General features: G+C 32.4%; 1 protein-coding gene across 1 annotated transcript in view; it reads right to left on the bottom strand.

The window, feature by feature from the left end:
- Positions 1-16,414, bottom strand: part of TRIP11 (thyroid hormone receptor interactor 11) — a 103,195-nt gene that overhangs the window by 52,793 nt on the left and 33,988 nt on the right. Inside the window, exons 10-11 of the mRNA XM_051977333.1 lie at positions 6,588-6,803; positions 320-3,343 (exon numbers count right to left, since the gene is read on the bottom strand). Of these exons, the coding sequence (XP_051833293.1) occupies positions 320-3,343; positions 6,588-6,803 (3,240 nt within the window). The remainder of the gene's footprint in view (positions 1-319; positions 3,344-6,587; positions 6,804-16,414) is intronic.

A 16,414-nucleotide genomic window follows, 5' to 3' on the forward strand; every position in this document is an offset into this window, starting at 1 on the left:
AAGGACAGATAATATGTGGCATTGAGACATTTTTTATGTTTGAGTAAAATAGGATAAAAACTTTTAATACGAATAATGAATACCATTGCTATTTTATAGACAGAATACTATGAATCTAATAGCAAGCATTAAGATTCAAAAGATCAAACTGAATCTAGTATTAAAGAAGCAATCACTTCAAAACTAGCAATCCCTCAGCACTTGACAATTATATTTCTACATTCATCAAAAAAGATGATCAAGACAAAATCATGAAGAAAAAAGATTTCCCCCCGCCTAATCCTCAGAACCCTTCTGTATACCTACAAAGAAAATGTACCTGTTCTTTTTCTTTTAATAGTTTCTCAAAAGCAAGAGCTTTTTCCTTCATTGAATTTGATTCAAACTCTTTTTCTCTCAGCATCATAGAAACCTGCATATTGGTCTCCTGTAGAGCTCGAAATTCTGTTTCCTTTTCCCTGGACATGACTATAATTTTTTCATTTTCTTCCTTTAGTTTACAAATATCCATTTCTAAAATTAAAGTTCTCTCTTTAAGGTTTGTTACAGCCTGCTTTAAAAGTTCATTTTCATTTGTTTTGTTAGTTAGATTTTCATTTAAAGAAAGTAACTGATCACTTTTAGCTTTGATTAAGAGATCTTTTTCCTTAAGCGACTTTTGTAAAATATCTCGTTTCTCCTTAATCTGCTTAATCTCTGAATCAATTTCTTCATGTTCCTTTCTTTCAAGCTCTGACGTGGCAGCAACAGAATCACACAATCTATGATTATTCTCCTGAAGAGTCTTAATTGTTGCATCTTTTTCTTGTAATATTTTCCTTAGCAGGTCTAATTCTTGTTGTAGAGATTTAGAAGTCTCATTTGGTATTTCAGATTGTCTGTCTCTCACAGGTAAAACAACTGAAGATCTAATTGACAGCTGTGGTGAGACAACATCAAGTTTTCCCAGAAGAAGATCCTTGGTATTATGAAGCTGCCCTATGCTATGCTGAACTTGTGCCAACTCTTGACCGAAACATTTGAGCTTGGTTTCATTCTGTTCATAACTCTGGATTAAACCATTATAGTCTGCCTGTAACTTGGAATTATTATCACTATCAACCAAAACCTGAGCTTGAAGTTTATGAAGCTCCTCTTGAAGCTGAGCAGATTCATGTTGCATATTTTGCACTGTTGTTATTACTTGTTGCTTCCACTCTTCCATCTTCTTTACTTGCTGTTTTAATTTATCACGTTCCTGTAGAAGTTCCTCAAACTGATTACTATTAATACTCCCAACCTCATTACCATTACCAGAGTCAGATGTCTGTAAAACAGTCAGTAAAGTCTGACATTTCTGACTTAATGCATCTATTTCAATGTCTTTTTCTCTAATGATACGAGATAAGTTCTGAATGGTTTCTTTAAACATGTCCTGGCCACTACTTTCAAATCTACTATTTAATTGTTGGTTTTCATCTTGAAGTTTTAAAAGAGCTGCTTCTTTGGCAGCTACTATATCTACGATTTTATGATATTCTGTTTTCAACTGACTATTTTCCCTAGTCTTTTCATTCAAAACAGAAAATAATTGTTCTCTTTCCACAACATAAGCTTGAAGTTGCTGTTGAAGGTAAACAACATCCTGCATGTAAGATGCAGAAGAAATTCTGGAATGAAGAGCCTGTATCTCCAAATCTTTCTGTTTAATGATTTGCTTCAATTTACCAACTTCATCTTTGGACAACTGATCAATCTGCCTAGTTAAAGAAACATTCTTTTCATTTAAAAGCTTAATCTCCATCTCCCTTTCCTTTATTCCCTTTACTAATCTTTCAATTTCAGCTTTTGATAAATCATGTTTTTCATTTCCATTTTCTACATTAAGTGTTTGAACTTTAGTCTCCTGAAAGATATCAGAAGTTTCTGTCTGGATGTCCTGTCTTTCTTCATGCAACTGAGTTTTAATTTGATTGATTGTCTTTTGTAAATTTTTTATTTCTTCATCCTTTTCTAAAAAGAGTTGTGTATGTGTAATGCTCATTTGTTCATGTTGGGATTTAAACTCATCTATTTCCTTTTTCTGTTCTTGTAAAGTCTGTAAAAGTTTCATTTCATTCTGATTTTGATCCTCAATTGTCTTTTGGCAACATTTTATTTCATCTTCAAGATTTCCCTTTATTACATTCAATTGTGTTACCTCAGTTTCAAGTTCAGTGATAATATCCAAGGTTTTAGGCTCAGCTAGGGGTACAGATCTACTTTGTTGGTCCCTAAGTCTTTCAAGTTCTTCCTGCAGATGATTATTTTCTTCTTTCATAATTGCAAGACTTTTATCTTTTTCTTCTAAAGTTTGTCTGAAAATTTTGTTTTGTTCTGAAATCTGAATATGTGTATCAAGTTTCTTCTGAAGTTTTAACTCTTTGTCTTGAAGTTGTTCAATGAATATCTCTTTCTCTTTTATAAGTTCGGTTAACTCCTTTTGCTCTGCTAAATTTCTTGTTAGGATTTCTTTAGTTTCTTTATGGTCACTATTGATCTGCTCAATTTTGTTTTTGAGTTTTGCAATCTCAAAATCTTTCTCTTGATTAAGTTTAATTAAACACTCATGTTCCAACTGTAAGGCAGAAGTATTCATCTTGCGTGCATTTGATAGTTCTTCAATGGTTTGCTCATATTTGTGAGCTTGCTCCAACAATCTCTTTTCAGACTGATGTAATTGTACTTCTAATTGCCCTTTCTCCATTCTTAAAGCTTCAATAACGGTATCTTTTTCTAGGGAAACCTGATTCTTAACATTAACTGATTCCTGTAGTTGCTGTTTTACATCTTCACAAGCTAAAGCCAATTTTTCATTTTCCATTTTGACATCAAGAACAATTTTCTCTAAATTTTTATTGAGTTCTTTCATTTCTGAAAGATGTTTATTTAAGTTCCCAATTTCTGTTTCCTTTTCTTCAAGTAAGTGACACTGAAAATTACTATTAGATTCTTGATTGAGAAGCTTAGTTAAGTCATTCTTAGTGATAAAAAGATCCTTTTCATTCTGTTTTAATTTTTCCTGAAGCTCTGTATTTTCTTTTTTAATGTTCAAAATGTATTCTTGTGATTTATCTAGCTGATCTCTTAAATCCTTAATCTTATTCTCAAGTTCTTGGTTATTTATATTTAAATCATGAAGGGTAACTTCTCCTTGGTTAAACTTTTCTTTCTGTACTTCTAGTTCTTTAGTAATTTTCATCTTTTCATTTTCAAGTTGAGAAACTCTCTTCTTTTCATCATTTACATCTTGTATTAGTTTGCTAATGGTAATATCTGCTTCATTATGTTGTTTTGATAGTTGCTCTTTCATCAAAATCATATGCTGAAAAAATACAAATTGAAATGGTGATTTTAAAACACTTTACCCTGTATCAATTACACAAGTTTGAAACAGTTTAAAGTAACTTTATATTATCAAGTTTGTTTTAGGTAACTTCAAAAACTAGTATTTTCTGTTAAGGATAAAAGATTTAAGCAAGAAGAAAAGAAACTATTTTGTTTGTTAGTTATTTGTTTATGTTAATCATATAATTGTAGCTTACAAAATTAAATTTAAAAATAATAGACTATAATTAGTATCCAATGCAAAGAACATGTATCTGTGAGTAAAGAGCCTTTTTTAATAGATGTACTTTATAAGCATCAATAAAACTTGTTTTTAAATAATTTTAAAATATAAAATTTTTAAAAGATATCTGTCCTACAATTCTTTAGTGTAATGAATTTTATATAGCAGTAAAGTTGTAAAAAAAAGTTCTCTTCAGTACTCTAAAACAAAATTAAGATTCCTGTATCATCATCTTTGCTTGAAAACAGCAAGCCATGATATAAATGAAAAGCAACCAATTTTCCTTGTTGACAAAATCCTTTCCATTAAGTTCTTAGATAAAATAAAAGCAATTAATTGAGAACTATAAGGTATCTCTACACTAAAAGAACAGAATAGAAAACACTTAAGTGTATTTAATACAGTACCTGGCCACACAACAGGTGCTCAATAAATGCTCACTGACTAATGGTCTCTTTATTTTAATGTGGTACTTACTTTATATTCCAGAGCTAACTTAATGTCCAATTTTAAATAAATTAATTATAATAAGAAAAAAAAACTTCCTTGTATTTACTTGTCTTTCCTCTTTAGGGTTACATCTCCCAAAATCTGGCAGCCCCCAAACAATCATTATTTTATTAGTTTCCAACAACAGTACTTTAGCTTAACTGGAATAATTTGTAAGAAAAAAGTTTTCATATTTGAGAGCAACTAATATATATCTGTGTAATTATTTAAGCAATCATACCATTAAGAAGGCTTCAGTATATATGAATTATTCCCACCTATTATCTAGATCATATGTTTGAAGATTAAAGGATAAAATGCTGAAGCTTAAAAGTTTTTATTTTTAATTTTTTTTTTTGTAGGCATTTAAAGTTTTGGGAAAAGAGTATCTCCCTACCTTAACACATCTACACAATTTTACATTGAGTTTTAAATAAATTAACAGAAAGGGAAAATACGAATAAAAAAAATTTTCTTGTACTTATTTGCAATCCTTCTTCAAGGACGCATTTCCTTTGGGAAATGTAAGAATCCCAAAAATTGTATTAGGCAAAGTACACAATAAGTTAGGAATCAATCTTGTTCTGCTACTAGTATATTATTATATAAAAACTTAAAATAGTGTAGAACAGGAACAAAATCCAGAGTTTGAATCAAATACAAAGAACTAATAATATCAACATCCAACATGATCACCATTTAATTGTTTGTCAATAGCTAAAAACAACTGAATATGATCATAAAAAACTTTGTTAACAATACAAAAATATTTTCAAATAAGACAAATGGCCCATCAATTTATACTTGCTACACTGAAATTACATTAGGATATAAAAACATATATTTATAAAATTACTTTTAAAATGAATTTCACTGAATGGATGCCCATCAGTTGGGAAATGGCTAAATAAGTTATATGATGGAATATTATTGCTCTATAAGAAATAATGAGCAGGCTTATTTCAGAAAAGCTAGAAAGACTTACATGAACATAGATGGTAAGTGAAGTGAACAGAACCAAGAAAATGTTCACAATAACAATAAGATTATGGGATGATCAACTGTGATGGACTAGGCTCTTCTTAGTAATGTGATGATTCAAAAAAATTCCTATAGGCTTGGGAGGTAGAATGCCATCCATAACCAGAGAGAGAACTCTGGAGACTGAAGGTGGATTGAAGTATAGTAATTTCTCTTTTTGTTTACTTTTTTCTTTCTAATGTTTTTTTTTCTTTTTAGTCTGATTTTTCTTTCACAGAATGACAAATATGGAAATGTTTTTTAAAATTGCACATATTTAACCTATATCAGCTTGCTTGCTGTCTTGAGGAGGAGGAAGGTCAGGAAGAGAGGGAAAAAAAATTGCAACACAAAGTCTTGCAGAAGTGAATGTTGAAAACTATCTTTGCATGTATGTGGAAAAATAAAATACTACTGAAAATAAAATTTTAAAATGGAATTTCAATTAAATTGAGAGAACTTACTACAATAAGATCAATCTACTTTTATTCAATTAAAATTTACTGGGGTATTTTGAACAGCCATCTATTTTAGAGAGCATAATTCAATTCTTTTTTTGTTTTTACCTATGAGAATAAACAGCCACTAGAAAACAAATATATTCTTGGAAAGTTTGTGTATAAATCAGTTTTATAGGCTGATTTTTAAGGCTAATTAGATGGTTCTCTATTTAAGGAACAATGCAGGTTACAGGGAAACTTCTTGTAATCATGCTTTATGTTTTATAAATTTAGAATTTTGTTTCTTGAGTTTTCTTAAAAATGGAATTCACCTTCACAGTCTTTTAAAGAAAACTTGGAAATTGGTAGCATAAACTGGGTTAGTGTTAATTTCCTGAACTAAATTAAATTGGTTATTTTTTAAATGACATATATTTTAAAAGAAACTATTTGATGGAAAAGGAAAACTGCATTAAAATGACAAAAAAATATTCTAAGCATCAAGAGTGCCCTCCAGTGGAGTTGGTGCTTTTTGAGGTATATATTCCTTGCTCCACTGAAGAACTGAAAAGATTCTTTGATTAGTCATGAAATAATATTCTTATAGTCACTTTGCTTACAAAATTATTAAAAAGTACATCATGATAGACACTCACAGAAGGTCTGGCCTATTTCCCAGGCAACAACTATCTAGGACTAACTGAGAAAAATTATTTGAAGTGGATGCATAATGTGCAACAAAACCCATGAAATCACAGAAATTTAGAGGTGAAAAGGGCATCAAAAACCAACTAGATATCCAAACCATGTGTTAAGAACATTTTCATGTATATGTGATCTGTATGCAACAAGTAAAAAAATGTAAAGTGACACCATCTTTGACAAATGGTTGAAAAGCATTCACAGGGAGAATATTTTGATCAAATTCACAATGCCAATGCCAGTCAGTGTAAAAGCAGAGATTTAAAGACACTATTTTGTGTCTCTCTCTCTTGACAATTCAGTGAATTAAGAATAGACATGTAAGTTCTGTTTCTTTTCTATGTTACCTTGGTAGCTTCTTGATTCTGTTTGTCCAGTTCTTCTAATTCTGCTATTAATGTTTCTTTTTCAGCAATGCTTTCATTAAGTTCTAGGTTCTTTGTTTCCAAATCAATTTTTAAATTACTTAATTCTAATTTCAAATTCATGTCTTCAGTAGATGTGAACTTAATAATGGTTTCAGGTTCATTTTGAAATGTTAAAAGTGTTTTTTGAAGTTCTTCCTTGAATTTGGAAGGGAAAAAAGGAGGGAAATTAAAAAATATATATTTAAATTAATGTCATATAAACAAAAATTCAGAGTACATATAGTCAAATCTTTTATTTAACAGAACATTTCAATAAGTGTAATTTTGAAGGAAATGAAGTAGAAAGTAAAAAATGAACTATACTTTAGGAATTCCAATAAAATCACAGATTACTCACAAGAATTTATTTTAAATACTACATTGTAAATATAAACAATGATACTCAGAGGGAAAAATGCCTGGGAACAATTTATTTAGAAAAACCCTTTAAATAACAGCAAGGAAGTTTTTTGTTTTGTTTTGTTTTGTTTTTTTAAATAAATCATCAACAAAGAACTGCCTTTTTTGTACTCAACAAACATATGTCCCTTTATTCTGTAGAACTGCTAGTCCATCAACAGATGCTAATTAAATTTATCTTCTAAAAATGAAACAAATCACTCAATAAACAAATATCACAACTTTCTTGAAATGGGGAACACACTTTCATACTTATAATTGAAAAATTAAAGTTTCAGTAAAATATGAAAACTATTGGTCAGAAGATTTTACAAATGGATACTACTTAACTAGAATCATTTCCAGAAACAGAAAATCTCTTCTATATATTTTCTCTCCTTTTGACCATCAATTCACACAAGGACAACTATATTAACTTTATGTAACTGACTTCCAATTAGAATTACCTCATTCAGCTCTAGTGAGTTCCAGTCCTGAATCACCTATGGGACATCCACTTTGAAATGGCCAGGAGAGAGGCGTCGGGGCTGAGAGAGAAATTGTGAACTATGTTTTGCACTCACTGAGGAAAAGAAATGATCTGGAGATCTATAAGCAACAGCTATGAAGAATTTGACTAGGTGATAGAATAGTATGAACCTCAAGAGAGAGAGTCTACTTAGTGATGATAATAGGAGGAGAAACTCAAAGTGGCAAGACAGAATAAAGGCTGTTCCAACTTCCTTACCCTCAACTAGTAAGAAAAATGAGTGAAGGTGCAGCCAGGAACTTTTTATCTTCAAAACATCTGTAGCATGTATCCTCTTTTCTCTGGCCACCATGCAAGCTTAAGCCATCTCACTTCTCACCTAAATTACTAAAATAATCTCCCTAAGAGTCTCATTTTCCCCTGTCCCATTCTTTGTTCCAATCAGCTGCCTAACTGACATTGTTGACTCCCATGTACAACACTAATCTCAGATCAGTCCTACGTCAGAAACTCCAAGGGTAATTTTGTTATAAGTGTCCCTTTTAACATCTCAAACTCAGTCCAAAATAGAACACTCTATCTTCTGTATATTTGCCTCCAAACTTTCCTCTGTCTGTTGCAGGGTCCCTCATACTATACAACCCCTAAAAATTCCAGTTACCAATGTTACTGGACCTGTATACTATCTCTCACTTATATTCCTCCTCTCCACACTCAAGGACATCATTCTAATTCAAGTTTTCATAACTTCTTGCCTGGACTACTGCAATAATCTATTAGTATCATTACCTCCAGTTTCATGCCAATAAATAAATCAGTTGCCAAAGTAAGTTTCCTTTGAGAAGAATAGATATAAAGAATAATCTTGTCTGCCACCTTCAAAAAATACTCAATTCTCTCTGTTCTCTATAAGATAAAATATAAATTTCATAGTCTAGCATTTAAAGTCCTCAACAACCTGACTCTAATTTCCCTTTCCAGGCTTTTTTTTATATTACCCCCTTTCATTTCAACCAAACTGAACTGTTATTAGTTGTTCTCTAAACTTGGTCTTCCTTCTCCCACCTTTGCACAAGCACTCAAGCAGTTCTTCCATGCATAGGATGTAATCTTTCCCTTGAGAATTTCTCTCCTTAAATTATACTGCATTCATGTATCCATCACTACTTGCATCCCTCTCTGGTAGAGGATTGGCAACCTACAACCGAAGGGCCAAATACTGATTCTGAACACCCATAACTATATTTTGCTTCCTTAAATTTTCAAAAATAACAAATATTTTAAAATGAAAAAAAAAAAACACTCATCTGGTGCTCTAAGAAATTTGGCTTATGAGTCAGATTTGATCTGTTGACCATTGCAACCCACATCCTTTAAGAAAAATGTAATCCTATAATGTTCACTCCTGGCATAAATTAGACCTAACAAATACCTCTCATACTAGAAGGTAACCATTTTTCTATTCCAATTCTATTTAAAAACCATCTATTAAACTCTATATGCTAAAAAAGCACTCCCAAACCTAACTCCTCCACCCCTATCCTTAGGTTCAACTTCAAACAACTTAATGGCCCTTGATCCATCAATTCATCACTCCCTTACTTTCTACTAACTCCACACATGACCAGACATTCCCGTCTTCTATTCCTTGAAAATACCTATTACTCTATCCACCATTTTTCATTTTTTCTTTTATTCACTTCACTCAATCCCCAACCTTTTTGTAAACTGTTTCCCATATTTCATTCCACCGCCATTCTACTCTCTCAAAAATTACCCAAAAAATTACCAATAACCAAGTCATCGAAAAAAAGTCAAAGGACTTTTTGCAATCTTTATCTTTCCTTGACCTCTGAAACATTTTAAATTGTTAAAATATTGTTCTTGACAATCCTCCTGGCTTTTTAGCCTATTTCTTTGACTTGTTTCATTGTCTCCTCTTCTTTTTCCTAAATATGGCAATTTCCCAAAGTTGTTAGAGCATCATAATCTAGAGCATAAAGGGGCTTCATGGGCCATCTAGTCCAACATCATTTGACAAATGAAGAAAATAAGGTTCAGGGAGATTCAGTAACTTAGGGACAGCAACTGTCAGAAATGTGATTTGAAATCAACTGTCTTCAGAACCTGTCCTTTTTTATATTGCAGCACATTGTCCATGGGTAAGTTTGTCTCTGTGAAAGGCAGCACAGTATAACAAAATATATATATATTCCCCAAGAGATAAGGACCAAAGGAGAAGAACAAACATTTTTCAAAGGAAGAATTATACATATCTAAAAACTATATGTAATAATGTTCAGAATCAATAATATTAAACATATAAATCAAAAAAGGGGAGTTTCACCTCACACCCAGAAAATTGGCAAAGATGATGAATGATGAGAATAGTTAATGGAAGAGCAATTGTAGAAAGATGGGAGTACTAACATATTATTAGTGGAGGAATGAATTGGAAAGCATTTGGTATCATGCAAATAAAGTAATTAAAACATCCATATCTTTTGACTCAGAGATTCCACTACTAGGTGTATACAAAAATGAGGTCAACATACAAAAAAAGAAAGGACCTATGTAGACCAAAATATTTTCAACAGCAAAAAAAATTGGAAGCAAAATGGACATCCATAAATTGGAGAAAAACTAAATAAAATGTGTTACATATGAAGATAAAGATATATTTCTTTACTACATACAATGATGACTAAAGAAATGCATGATTGTTGGTGGAGTTGTGAACGAATCCAACCATTCTGAAAAGCAATCTGGAATTATGCCCAAAAAATTATCAAATTGTGCATACTCTTTGATCCAGCAGTGTTTCTATTGGGCTTATATCCCAAAGAAATACTAAAGAAGGGAAAGGGACCTGTATGTGCCAAAATGTTTGTAGCAGCCCTATTTGTAGTGGCTAGAAACTGGAAAATGAATGGATGCCCATCAATTGGAGAATGGCTGGGTAAATTGTGGTATATGAACGTTATGGAATATTATTGTTCTGTAAGAAATGACCAGCAGGATGAATACAGAGAGGACTGGCGAGACTTACATGAACTGCTAAGTGAAATGAGCAGAACCAGGAGATCATTATACACTTCGACAACGATATTGTATGAGGACATATTTTGATGGAAGTGGATTTCTTTGAAAAAGAGACCTAACTGAGTTTCAATTGATAAATGACAGACAAAAGCAGCTACACCCAAAGAAAGAACACTGGGAAACGAATGTGAACTATCTGCATTTTTGTTTTTCTTCCCGGGTTTTTTATACCTTCTGAATCCAATTCTCCCTATGCAACAAGAGAACTGTTCGGTTCTACAAACATATATTGTATCTAAGATATACTGCAACATATCCAACATATAAAGGACTGCTTGCCATCTAGGGGAGGAGGTGGAGGGAGGGAGGGGAAAAAAATTGGAACAGAAACGAGTGCAAAGGATAATGTTGTAAAAAAAAAAAAAAATTACCCTGGCATGTATTCTGTCAATATAAAGTAATTATTAAATTAAAAAAAAAAAAAAAAAAAAAGAAATGCATGGAAAGATTTTTATGAACTAACACAAAATCAAGTAAACAGAACTAGGAAAAGAATATACTAATTCAATAATGTAAATAGAAAGAATATTAATAAAATAATCAAAACTTAATGCTATGAAATTTAAAATGACTTAGGATAGCACAAAGAAAAGATATGAAATGACACTTTCCCCTAACCCCTTTGCAGAAGCAAGGGGTCATGTGTATAGGATATGACTTATAATATCAACTTCTTTGTGAAATCTAAACCTTAATCCTATCTTACATACTTAATATGCTCACTATATAATCACTTAAAACTCTTAGAATTTATTTCTTTATATGTAAAACAGAAGCAATATTTATACCACCTACTTCACCAGATGTTATAAGATAAGAATTCTGTAAGCCTAAAAGTACTATTATCTTAACATCTCAAATATTTTCTCCTTTGACAATCTCATCACTCCTGTGGTTTCAACTATTAACATTATATGGGTGACTACCAAATCTTTTATCTTCAAACTTACAGCTCCTTCCTATGCTATAACTTCCATTTACAATTCTTTCCATAATTCTCCTCAGTTCCTCAAAATAAAAATATTCAAATAAAAACTCCTATCACTCAACTATTTCCTATTGTGCTAGTCCATCTACTCCATTCTAGCTGCATTTCACTGTAGATTTAGAATTGGTGCACATCTTTAAATAGCATCTTGGAAATCAAATGAACTTTAAATCACTACAAAATTTTATTACAAGACTTTAGCTACAGCATAGTGAACAGCTAAATAAATCCTCCCCAACATTCTCAAATCCTTAAGAGTTTCCCATAGTTTCTCTCCACTTTTTCTTCTCTCCACTCCCACAATGAAAAACAAATGACCTCACCTTCCACTTTGCTGAAAAAACTAAAGCCATCTCTTTTGAACTCCTCTAGCTTCTCTAATTCTTCTCAGGATCATCCTACTCTCTCTTTGTCTGTCTGGTTACCAAAAAAAAATCTCTAGTCATCCTAAAGGTAATCCCTTACTCCTAAAAAATTTCACGACTGCAAGGGTCACGTTTTACTTTCTGTGCCACCACAGTAAATACCAAAAAGTAAGTGTTTGATGTGTGCTGAAAGAATGAATATGAAGTTTAACTAAATAGTGTTCCTATTTTCATGGAGTTTAGTTCAGTAGAAGACTATCACCTAAGCATAAATAACTACAACATAAAACAACCCATCCTATTAAACATAAATGAGAACAGAAGATCTGAAGGAATAAGACAAGCAAGACAGTTTTGAAAATAACATTTTAAAATAACTTACATAGCCAATAAACTGATGCAAAGTAAGTAGAGTCATGAAAACAAAACAATATAAATGAAAAGAACTACAACCACAAAACAAATGAAAATGAGTGCTGCAAAATTATGAAGAATAAGCTTGGCCCAAAAGAATCTATGATATGAGAACATAATTCCTCCAATTTCTCTGCAGAGGTGGAAGGATCAGTTGTGGACAATAAACATAATTCCATATTTCTTCAAAGTACTAATCAATTTTGCTCATTGTTTTTCCTTCCTTTTTTTCTTAAAAAAAAAAAAAAAAAAAAAGTAGATTAGGGGCAGCTAGGTGGCACAGTGGATAAAGCACCAGTCCTGAAGTCAGGAGGACCTGAGTTCAAATCTGATCTCAGACAATCAACATTTCCTAGCTGTGTGATCTTGGGCAAGTCACTTAACCCCAATTGCCTCGGGGGGGGGGGGGGGAGAAGATTATTAATATATGGCTCTCTGGGAGGATAGAGGATATAAAAGAAATTCAAGACAATGTAAAAAAAAAAATCAACAAAATTTTATTTTTAAAAATAATAATTTGTGTGATATATGAATGTTATGGAATATTATTGTTCTGTAAGAAATGACCAGCAGGATGAATATAGAGAGGCTTGGAGAGACTTACATGAACTGATGCTAAATGAAATGAGCAGAACCAGGAGATCATTATATACTTCAACAACGATACTGTATGAAGATGTATTCTGATGGAATTCAATTTCAATTGATCAATGATAGACAGAAGCTACTACACTCAAAGAACGAACACTGGGAAATGAATGTAAACCATTTGCATTTTTGTTTTTCTTCCCAGGTTATTTTTACCTTCTGAATCCAATTTTCTCTGTGCAACAAGGGAACTGTTCGGTTCTGCATACATATATTGTATCTAGGATATACTGCAACATATTTAACATATATAGGACTGCTTGCCATCTAGGGGAGGAGGTGAAGGGAAGGAGAAGAAAAATCGTAACAGAAGTAAGTGCAAGGTATAATGTTGTAAAAAAATTACCTTGGCATGGGTTCTGTCAATAAAAAATTATTTAAAAAAACAAAAAAATAAATAATAATAATAATAATTTGAAAGCTCTATAAGGAAAAAAACTACATGTTCCATTACATACCTAAAAAGAAAAGCAAAAAATATATATTAAATCCAAAGTTAATGTATAATCCTCTCATGTATATTTATGTGCATTTACATAAATCTATACATACATATAATGCATAGGACACTTGATTATTTCATTTTCTTTTCTATTACTACTACTTTAACTCAGATTCTCATTACATTTCTTCTGGTTTTCCTTTCTTCTGCTTCCAAATCATTGTACACATTATCAGATTCATCTTTTTGAAGTGCAATTCCAATTGCATCACCATCTTACTTAAAACCCTTCATAGCTTACAAAATAAATTCAAAACTCCTTATAATAGCATTTAAAGCCCTTCTATTCTGACTCCAACTTATCTTTCCAGTCTTCTCTTCCATAAATTTGTTGCTGCTAGACCTTTCCCTCAAACTGTTCCTTCTAACTGGAATGTCCTATGCTTTATTTTTCTAATAGCATTAATCATATTCTACCCTTAATTAGTTAACTACAAATGTCTTCTCTCCCCTGACTTTAAACTCCTTCAGGGAAAGATGTTCTTAATCTTCCTATTTCCTATTGTGCCTTGCATATAATAGGAATTTAGTAAAATATTTGTTGAGATGAATTCTATGATACAGAATCCTCTCTATTTTGTCTCCTTGGCATCAAGCAGATTGTCATAAATCTTACCTATTTACTATACAGTCATTGATCCAGGATCTGTATATCTATTCTTCCTTCCAGTGCCTTGCATTGGGGTCATCTTCTGGTTTTCAAAACTATTTCAGCAGTACTAATGGAACTGCTATTAGTTGTTTCTCTTGTTACATAAATTAACCTATTTCCTTTCCTGAGAATACCAATCTTTGACAATGTCTTTCTACATTCCAACACTATCATAATCTACTTAAATACAGTATCAACTTCCCATTAACATTTGAATAATTTTTAATTTTGATTATTTCCAAATTTGTAGTGTCCCATGATTTGCAGCTATATATAACATCATCAAGGGAATAATGGTATTAAAGCTGTGAATTTTGCCAGTACTGATTGGTTTATCAAGTATCATCCAGTCTGGGCTTTATTCATTCAATTCTGAGTCTCTGAGTCTAGTTTGATCTATAGAGCCTGTTGAAAACACACACAAACAAATGCAGACAAAATTAGAAGGGAAACAATAAACTGGGAAAACATTTTTACAATCAAAGGTTCTGATAAAGGCCTCATTTCCAAAATATATAGAGAATTGACTCTAATTTATAAGAAATCAAACCATCCTCCAATTGATAAATGGTCAAAGGATATGAACAGACAATTCTCAGACAAAGAAATTGAAACTATTTATAGACATATGAAAATATGCTGCAAATCATTATTAATCAGAGAAATGCAAATTAAGGCAACTCTGAGATACCACTACACACCTGTCAGATTGGCTAGAGTGACAGGGAAAGAATGTGGAATGTTGGAGGGGATGTGGGAAAACAGGGACACTGATACATTGTTGGTGGAATTGTGAACACATTCAGCCATTCTGGAGAGCAATTTGGAACTATGCTCAAAAAGCTATCAAACTGTGCATACCCTTTGATCCAGCAGTGTTTCTACTGGGCTTATACCCCAAAGAGACACTAAAGAAGGGAAAGGGACCTGTATGTTCCAAAATGTTTGTGGCAGCCCTGTTTGTAGTGGCTAGAAGCTGGAAAATGAATGGATGTCTATCAACTGGAGAATGGTTAAGTAAATTGTGGTATATGAACATTATGTAATATTACTGTTCTGTAAGGAATGACCAAAGGGATGAATACAGAGAGGACTGGCGAGACTTACATGAACTGATGCTAAGTGAAATAAGCAGAACCAGGAGATCATTATATACCTCAACCACAATACTGTTTGAGGATGTAGTCTGATGGAAGTGGTTCTCTTCGATAAAGAGAGCTAATTCAGTTTCAATTGATCAAAGATGGACAGAAGCAGCTACACCCAAAGAAAGAATACTGGGAAATGAATATAAACTGCTTGCATTTTTGTTTTTCTTCCCAGGTTATTTATACCTTCTGAATTCAATTCTCCCTGTACAACAAGAAAACTGTTCGGTTCTGCACACGTACATTGTATCTAGGATATACTGTAACCTATTCAACATGTAAAGGACTGCTTGCCATCTGGGGGAGGGGGTGGAGGGAGGGAGGGGAAAAATCATAACAGAAGTGAATGTAAGGGATAATGCTGTAAAAAATTACGCTGGAATGGGTTCTATCAATAAAAAGTTATTAAAAAAAAAAAAAGCCCAAAGAATAAATTTAAAACACACACACACACACACATACACACACACACACACACACACACACACACACTTGCATATATAGACTAAATGAATGGGATAACTGTCTAGGCAATATGTTTTTTTACCCAATGTTTTTCCTATGTGAATGGTTAAAGCACTCTCTCAGTGCTACGAGTTTCACTAAGAAAGCACAGTAGTTGGGCTTATACCCCAAAGAGATACTAAAGAAGGGAAAGGGACCTGTATGTGCCAAAATGTTTGTGGCAGCCCTGTTTGTAGTGGCTAGAAACTGGAAAATGAATGGATGCCCATCAATTGGAGAATGGCTGGGTAAATTGTGGTATATGAATGTTATGGAATATTATTGTTCTGTAAGGAATGACCAAAGGGATGAATATAGAGAGGACTGGCGAGACTTACATGAACTGATGCTAAGTGAAATGAGCAGAACCAGGAGATCATTATACACTTTGACAACGATATTGCATGAAGATGTATTCTGATGGAAGTGGATTTCTTTGACAGAGAGACCTAACTGAGTTTCAATGGATAAATGATGGACAGAAGCAGCTACACCCAAAGAAAGAACACTGGGAAACGAATATGAACTATTTGCATTTTTGATTTTCTTCCCGGG

The sequence above is a fragment of the Antechinus flavipes genome, chromosome 2 (assembly GCF_016432865.1).
Source record: "Antechinus flavipes isolate AdamAnt ecotype Samford, QLD, Australia chromosome 2, AdamAnt_v2, whole genome shotgun sequence".
Lineage (NCBI taxonomy): Eukaryota > Metazoa > Chordata > Mammalia > Dasyuromorphia > Dasyuridae > Antechinus > Antechinus flavipes.